The sequence below is a fragment of the Callorhinchus milii genome, unplaced genomic scaffold, assembly GCF_018977255.1.
Source record: "Callorhinchus milii isolate IMCB2004 unplaced genomic scaffold, IMCB_Cmil_1.0 Scaffold381, whole genome shotgun sequence".
Classification (NCBI taxonomy): domain Eukaryota; kingdom Metazoa; phylum Chordata; class Chondrichthyes; order Chimaeriformes; family Callorhinchidae; genus Callorhinchus; species Callorhinchus milii.
This window is the reverse complement of record NW_024705122.1, coordinates 59,081-68,002: the sequence shown is the minus strand read 5'-3', so window position 1 is coordinate 68,002 and position 8,922 is coordinate 59,081. Positions and strand designations below refer to the sequence as shown.

Here is an 8,922-nt window from a genome sequence, read left to right as displayed (position 1 = left end):
CTTAAACACAGAGGCGTGGTTTATCTGTGTGCCTATGTATGTCTCTCTCTCTATGTATCTCTGTGATATCTGTCTCTGCTTATATGTCTGTCTATATGTCTCTGGTTCTGTGTTTTATCTCTCCCTCAAATTTATCATTCTCAGAAGAACGTAATCAAGCAGGTAGGGTGTTGACTGTTATGTTATCCGACTCTCTGTTGTATTACATTACATTTCTAAGTATACTAGATTTGTGTTTCTATTTCATTTATACCTGATGATGATTGCTTGTGTTGCAATCGAAACGTCGTATGCTAGTATTTAATTTATTATTTTCTCTTTATACGTGACTTTACCGAAAGAACCAAAGAGTGAAGTTATGCATTTGTGAAAGCCAGTTCTAATCTAAAAACGCTAGTCGACTTAGCACAAAACGAGGAAAGCATCGCAATCCAGAAGAACCATTTAGCTGCTACCCTATTACCCGTGATTACTGTTGTCTGTGAGTGCCATTGGGTCCGCAAACCTCAATATTCACAGCCAAATTCTTCCAATTGCCCACGATTATATGCACTGGATGATAGGCTCTGCGAGATTGTTCCCGCACATTGTCATTTATAAAAGGCGTTATCCTATATATGTCATGGTTAAAATATGAAATTGCCAAAAAATGTTTAGCGTGACAGGCATTGAGCAAATGCAGTAATGTAATTTTGAGTATGAATGTAAAACGCAGCAAGTACGTGTAAGATATTTTAATTATGATGGATGCAGTGTACAACAAATGATCTGTCATGAAAAGTAAACATTGTTGAATCTAAAAGTGTAAGCAGCCTGTAATGCGTATGAAGCATGACACAAAGCAATGCATAACAATTACGGACCATGAATTATGTCTGTATTGCTTTGTCATAATACCGGTTTTATTATGGCACATATACAGTATATTAAATACTGTACACTTAAAATGGGTAGAATTCATGCTAATTATTACACGCGTTTTATTAACTCTGTCGTTGTATCCTCAAATCTTGTAACTAAATTTTAACCCACTTTCCAATGTGGTATCGACTGTAAACTTGGTATACTCATGTCATACTGATGACAATACTATATTCTATCATATTTTTAAACATATTTTTGATATGTAATGTTTCGGCTTGGGTATAATTGTCCACGCTCAACTCACGTTGGCTGTAAATCACCATGGTCCCTCACGTTATGGCAAGCTTCGGGGCCACTTCCTGGAGTTTTTCCATTACTAGTACGGTACATTTCATTAAAGCGTGTTTGCATTTTATAATATTACTTATCTTATGTTGCGATTGGCTATTTTAACGGAGTGTATACAAATACAGATTTAATCAAACTGCTTCAAATTTTGAAATGTTAAACCGTTGAAAATATGTTTCTGTGTGCCATGTATGAGCAGATAATATTTAGAGGCTTCCATATGTTTTTGGATGGCTTTGAGTTGAATATTCTTGCTTTTTAAATCCTTTATATTCAGTTCACTTGCTTGCTTACGACCGTGCAAATCTTTCGGTCGTTTTTTAACCCACTTCCCGTGATCCAATCGAGCTGACATTTTGCACACAGACTCGTTGTGCGTGACAATGTATTTTCGTGAATTTTTTTTCAAAAATTTACACCTTTTAGGATTTTTTTAAAAATATTTAATTACCAATTGCTTAATGGTGCCAGACAATCATCTGACCCATAGGTGGCAGCCATCTCAAGCCAGAGGACGAGAGGACTCTAGCCGCCCGTTTCAAAGACCAATGTGGGCTGGGTTGTGGCCCATTGAACACGCATATAAAGGATTTAGAGTGAAAAACTTTGTTTTTACGGGTTAATTTTTACCAGTTACCCAGTACCTGCCAGTTCGAGAGCCATCTATGTAAGCCGATGCAGCAGATGTCTTCTTCGGAATGCTGCCAGGTTGGCTTTGAGGAGGGATTATGGACATATGGCACGACCACTAGAGTACATAAGTATGTATCCTCATCATCCTGTATTATTGTGCACTACGCAGTATTTCAACAATCCTATGACCAGGTTCCTCAACTTTAGATCCATGGACTCACCCTTATGCTCTGTGTGGTTTTCATTAAAGTAAGTGTGATGTATGTCACACGCCACAATATTTCAACAACAGTATTCCAAAGTAGTTCCCAGAACAGCATTCCAGACTATTCCAGATAAAATTAAGCACGCAACTTATTCCACTCTTGCACTCTGTAGGTTCTATGCAGTAATTGAATTTCAGATGAGTGTCTTGCAGGCATCGTGGCCTAGTTAAAAGTGTGTAACGGAATCATTTTTATTGTTTACTTATCTTATGTGCCCTCTCCTTCTCTACGTACATTTTTAAATCAAATTATTTAGGAATGCATCATGTAATTAACATTTCGTTCATATTTATACAAACATTAAAAGAAAAAGTTGATGGCCCTATTAACCTTTCAGACTTATGTTAACTATTGGCATCTGTTTAAACCCGTAAACTCTGGGCCAGTTTTTTAGATGTCGGCCTCATCAGCACAGTCGGGAATACTAACACACACTGCTGGTTTGCCAGATGTTATAACTAAATGCCTATCACATTCACATTGCTTATGAAAGCAATTGCTCCTGCATGCAAAGAAACACGTGGGTTCCAGGGAGAGGATGTCAACTGGTGCTCATCTGCTCAGGTTTATTATGCTCTCAAGACAATCATCAGCAGATGAATTCTATATGCACAGTACATTGAGGAGAACGAAATATTTTACAAATAATTATCTGCTCATAAAACTTCTGCAAAATAAGGTATATAAGACATTCATATGCAAAAGAAATGTATTATAATTCTAGATTACTATCACTGGTACTATTACAGTAATTGATTATTGTATAGTTAAATTACCATTGTAAGCCGATTTATTGTATGTCTGGCCAGGTGGCTGGAGCAGTAGAGTGAGTGGCTCACAATTGAAAGTTTTTTGGTTGGGAGATGACTTAGCCCATCATCATTCTGGGGTCAGTAAAATGAAAACGACATTGGTATAAGTTGTCCTATGGAAGAACTCGCCCCCACCACAGGAACGTGGAACTTCCATCACTGGCTCAGGGCTGTAAACGGAAGATGAGCACCACTTTGATGCTCACATTGAGCAGAAAATCACTTTATATTTTGTACGTTTAATACCCGTTCCAAAAATTTATGACAGCCCTGCTGTTAGTGCATGTATATAGCATATGTGCAGTAATTACTAAGTTAAACCTGTACGTGATATGAATATACATTTTCTCAGAACTCATTATAAAAAAAAAATTGGCGATTTAGATTATTTTTAAACAATGAACACTGCCTTAGTACATGTATTTTAGCAGATACCAACTGTGGAAGTTGTACAAATATAATTCAGTTCAGAATTGACGCTACACATCGTTTAAAGGCACAACGAAATAAGACGAGTCGTAACGTTTAGCATACATCAACTTTATTGGCACATAATGTAGCTTATATTACATATTAACAAAATGCAATTGTACGGTCAAAACAGTAATCTCAAGTCAGCGATTACTCATCTTGGCATTTCCGGATGACCTATTTGAAAGCGTGTACATGTATCGGCACGTATGACGGCGTGTTTCTCTTTAGCTGCCATTGCATGAAATAAACTAATGAGCCATAGTTAATCATGAATGGATATTCTTCTGAATGTAACGTATGGAAGCGTGTTGTTATCCATCACTTTGACACAAACATGTATTTTAACAACATATGCGTAAAAAAGAAAAGTAAAAAAAATAAGAGAAATTCCGAAAACCCTTGCTTGAGATCATTCATGATGTACAAGAATATTTGTACACTCATTTTTTATTTCAGCAGAAATTACAATATAGGTCGTGTATGCATACCTGGACAGTCAAACACAAGAGAACTTTAACTTTTTTCTCGAAAAAAGTTCGAGATCTTAATGGATGAAGAGGATCTCTGTGAATGTGAAATAAAAACTAGGTGACTTATTCAATTCTACCATGTTTACATATGACTACACGTAAGATGCATTGCTATTTTATGTTCTTAATACTGTACGTACTCGGTAAACTCTTTAATTGACTGGGCATTTCATAATAAAATCTTATCTATCAATGGAAACATAGCCATTGGTTTCAAAACTCAAATGTATGTGGTAGAGGATGCGCTAAGCTTTCAGTTTTCAATAGCATGTACTCAAACGTACACGTAACAATAAGTACCGCACGATGGTTTTTACTCCTTACGGCAGAACAAAAACACTTTCTAAAAGCCAATGTCTGAAATAACGGATGGTGAAGTCTACAGTTTATTAAAACTCCATTTCTCGACTCAAGTCTAATTTGAGTGGGCCACATTTTTCGTGATGACTCTCAGTACAAGGTTGTCACACATTGCATGTGGAATGCACTAAAATATAGAGCTATGGAAAAGCAGTGAGTATGAACATTTTCTCCATGTGGCAAGAGGCGATTGATCACGCTCCCAAACCTCAGTAATTTAGGTCCCGATAAAATGTGGTGGAATTAACAACAAAAAAGTTAAAATACATATATCTACATGCTAGATAATAGGAGTTCAAGAATTCCTGACTGGTAATTTAGAACGTTAAATGGTTTATGTTCGCCTTAAGTTAGTCTTAATCAGTTTGTGTTAGTTGCCATGCTTTCATGTGAAATTATCTGGACTTTAGATCTACTGTATACATGGCTATAACCTGCCTGTGTTGAAGAATATTGTTTCGCAAACCTCACATGCACTCTGCAGCTCTTTGCGAGGTGCTTTCCTATGCACCGTCACTGGCATCCAGTAAGTAAATCTTCACTCTCATGGAGAAAAAAAGTATAATTTGAGTGCAAACATTAAAAAAAATTGCTTATTGAATCCTACCGGGGGAAAATACTAAAAGGCCAAAACAACGCAACATTGGATTAATGTGATGGCGCTTCCATTTGCTAAGAATGCAATGCTTTCCTGAGACAATTACAAGACGCAGCATGCAACCCCCTTTGTGAGCGGAGCAGATTATAATAACCCCATCCCATAGCTGGATGGACTCCCCCATTACCAATTAAATTAACTTCAATGCGTCGCATATATCCTATCTAATTCGTACAATGGGATCCCAATTTACAGGATATACAAGTGCTGCATTTTTAGTTTACCACGTATCATCCATATGATATTGGACTGTAGTTTTTAGATTACGTAAATAGGACTAATGAAAATAATGGTCAATTACATGTAGCTCATCAAGGTGGCTGGTTGGCGAGCTCTTTGAGCGTGTGTTAGTACATCAAGTTATATTCAGGAACTGTATATGTAATCACTAATGAATGGCCAGCGGTTTGTTTATAGCTGCAATGACTGGCGGCTGTATGGCACATCAGTTGTAGAGGACATTCCCCCCATTTAACATAGAAGCAAACACCTATGTCCCTTGCCTGAATTAGCCGTCTGGAATAATATTCCAGACAATTACTGGCTGACAAGATTGCAAAATAAGATGAAGTGTATACTATTTAGATGTCACCAGTCCTGTGGCCGCATGCCAGCCTCAAGAACTGCTCCCTAAATGGACAGTGCTTTATTGGCAGTTACTCGTTTAGTGTCCCAGCACAGCATTCTGGAGTTAAAATTAGGCAAATTTCACTTTGCCTCACCTTGCCGTACAACTGCACAGTTGAAGTGAGTACGCATTTGTCGTGTGCACAGACGAAATAAATTGTGATTTCTTGCTCAAATGAGCCTTGAGGCAGTACTCCTCTCCTGTTTACAGCCCAGGAGCCTGTGGTGGCAATTCTCAAATTAATATGATGGGGCAAAGTATATCCAGAGGACACCCACTGTTGACTTCCCACTCAAAGTGGTACTTATTCGACCACAGCGGGATAAACAGGCCAAGTCAACCTCCGACCAGTATTTGAAATGGTGACCTTTGCACTGCGAGCCACGTGCTCTCCAGCTACCGCTTAGCCACCCGGCCGGTTTACGGACAGGCAGCAAGTAATTGATCCAGTGCTGAAACGAAGAGGTCTGTGAGGGTATGAACATTTGGCTTCTACAATAGAAACCGTGGTCTCCTTGGTTATATTCTACGAAACGTACGAATGACTGCGAAAATAAGAACACGAGACATGCTTAAAAATATTAAAAAATAGCGTTTCCAGTTACCCAGCAACTGAGACTTTTTTTTTACAATTATATATGGAATAAAAAACAATAATGCAATGCTGTATCTTTTTTTACAAGGCATGTAGTATCTGTTTTGAGGACGTTACAGATATGATGCAAAATTCATGACAAAGCTAGTTGACTTAATGCTGGTAAATACTGTGTAGGAATTGTGTTTACAAAAATATGAAGTTATGCCTCTTATTGAATATATATATGTACTGTAATGCTAATCATCCACCATATAGGATGAGATGTAATATTTGGGGGGGGGGGGGGGATATACTAAAAATGCACTGTGAACTCTGAAGCAAATTCATACAAGCAGATAACTAGAATTGGGACAAAGCTTGAGGAATGATGTGAAGTAGCATGCGCACATCCACACTGCCATGGTAAAAAATACAAAAGCTAATGTAACTTAAAAAAAAATCATGATAATCATAATACAAAACCACATACACATAAAAATACGGGTATTAACTTGGAAAAGTGGAACAATCACACATCATGCACCGTGTATCAATCCGTTTGCGATGTAAGGTTTCCATTCTCCAAAATAGTCTACGTTCATCATTACAGTACAATATTTACAATTTACAAAGATCACTGCAAACGCGAAAATTTTGATTTCTGGCTTATATTGAAAGAGTTATAGAGATGGAGGTCTGACCTCGCCTTTTAAATGTTTATATGCTACAGTCGTCAGGCAAAGTAACACTTTGTTAAGCCTATAGTTTCAAGCGACCCATTACAATATGGTCCAACATGCAGAGCAAGCAGAATGCTTTAAGTAGGGAAACCTTTAAAAGCAAAGCTCCGTACAATAAATGTGGCAACTGTAATAATACAAGGATGTTCCTACACAGAAACAAACTCTGCACCCTCAGTTCTTTGGCTAATTAAATATAGACCTTCATTTCTTTATTTGTTGTTTTGCTTTTTATCCTTCCGATTTTCTTTCCCTTGGTTTTATTCGCTGCTTTAACTTTAGCGTGAATCTCTTTAGCAAGAGCTGGGACTTCATGAACACATCATCCCTTTTAAAACATGACTTTCACAAAAGTACCTTGTTGTGCCTTGCAAGATGAACCTCTACGTGCAAAGATCCTGGTCACGTGTGACATATGCCGCTGACATGACTAAAACGCAAACTAAAATATACTTAACTTTATTCCTCATAACGGTGAAGAGGCTGCATGTCTCCACCGGCGAGGAACAGAAGGAGTTTTGATTAAGTGTTGACTTTCTGTTTAATTCATGTGAACAGATTGCTGGATTTTTCCTAAAGCTTGAAAAGTGTATATCATAATAACAATTTACAACCCTCTGCCGATCCGCTGCTAGATGAAGGCCTGTCCACGCCATGTCGGTCATCTGGGGTTGTTTGACCATGCTTCACATTGTTCAGTGATCCGATTAGCATGGTTGGCTATGTACCGTACGAAAGAAGTTCAAAATACATACATACGAACGGGGGAGTTTTATCTGGGACCAGTGCAGATATCATTCTCCATTGATGATAGCCGTAGCCGGGAATAAAACAAAATCAGGTTGGCAGGGTTTTCATAGGGCCATGCGCCACCCACTGTGCTACTTCTCACTGAAACCCAAATGTAACGGTCCGTAATTGTGTTTTATGTAGCAACTACGATACGCTGAACAGCAATTCCTGTCTCACTTCACTACATCCAGAATTATTACCCAATTATCATGAGAATTACTCTCCTGTGCAACAGCTTCAGGTCTCTGCACTTTTACATTATCAAACCGCCATTACGTTGACTTTGTTCGATAAGCTGTCATAACTTAAAAACAAAATGAACGTAATACTCTTGCCTGTATCTGATAGCGAGTCAAAAAAAAATCCTCATTTAAGAAATTCCACAGCACGTATTCTTATACAGCCCCTCTACTTGACGTGAACATCATTCATGTACTTCTCACATTGTACAATGTACTTGTACGTGTTTGGAAAAATATTATTTTGTAATGCTGGCAATTAATATTCAAGAAAGGGAATGATCAATCCAGTTTTTCAGGAATATTTTAAATTCAATTTTTTTTTCAGAGTTCATACTTGGACAGGGCAGGGGGGGGGCGGGGTATGGGCGAGAAAAAACAAGAACACGTTAAGAGAATTTACATTCGTTCAGCACTCCATGCCCGATGACATCTCACTTTGAGTCAAAGGCGGGGGGGGGGGGGCACCGTCGCTTTTCTAATTTTCGCCGGCAGCACAGCGGCCCGCTGGACCCCCCGACCCGTGTCTAGGTCCATGTTGCGGTGGAGCCATGAGTCACGACTTGCCGCCCCCACCGCCGCCGCCGCCGCCGCCGTCGTCCTCGGGAGAGGACTCGGTGTGAACGGGCGAGGAGCAGGGAGACGAGGAGGGGCTCAGGCGGGCCGGCAGGAGGTCGTAGTGGCCGGGGATGTGGCTGTTTCTTGGGAGGTCGTACGGGCTCTGTCCGAATGCTCCGACGTTGCCGTATGTACCGGGCAGCGTCATGGTGGGCTCTGCGAGCGGCAATGCGCGGTACAGTCAGTTGACCGCGCTTTCGGTAGAAATGATTTACTTTGCTTTGTATTGTTGCTTTTGCACACTTTAAACGAATGTTTTCCCTCTAGATTTGAAGTTTTCGTGACTGCAGCGATCCATACTCTTTGGTTCTTTCGGTAAAGTGACGTAGGTATAAAATTAAATTAAATCACGACGTTTCGGGCGCAACATAAGCGTCAGGTGG

At 39.2% G+C, this 8,922-nt stretch overlaps 1 protein-coding gene across 1 annotated transcript in view; it reads right to left on the bottom strand.

Annotated features, from left to right (window-relative positions):
• Nucleotides 1-8,477: 8,477 nt before the first annotated feature.
• Nucleotides 8,478-8,922, bottom strand: part of LOC121852067 (multiple epidermal growth factor-like domains protein 10) — a 55,403-nt gene continuing 54,958 nt past the window's right edge. Inside the window, 1 exon segment of the mRNA XM_042346181.1 lies at nucleotides 8,478-8,695. Within this exon segment, the coding sequence (XP_042202115.1) occupies nucleotides 8,478-8,695 (218 nt within the window).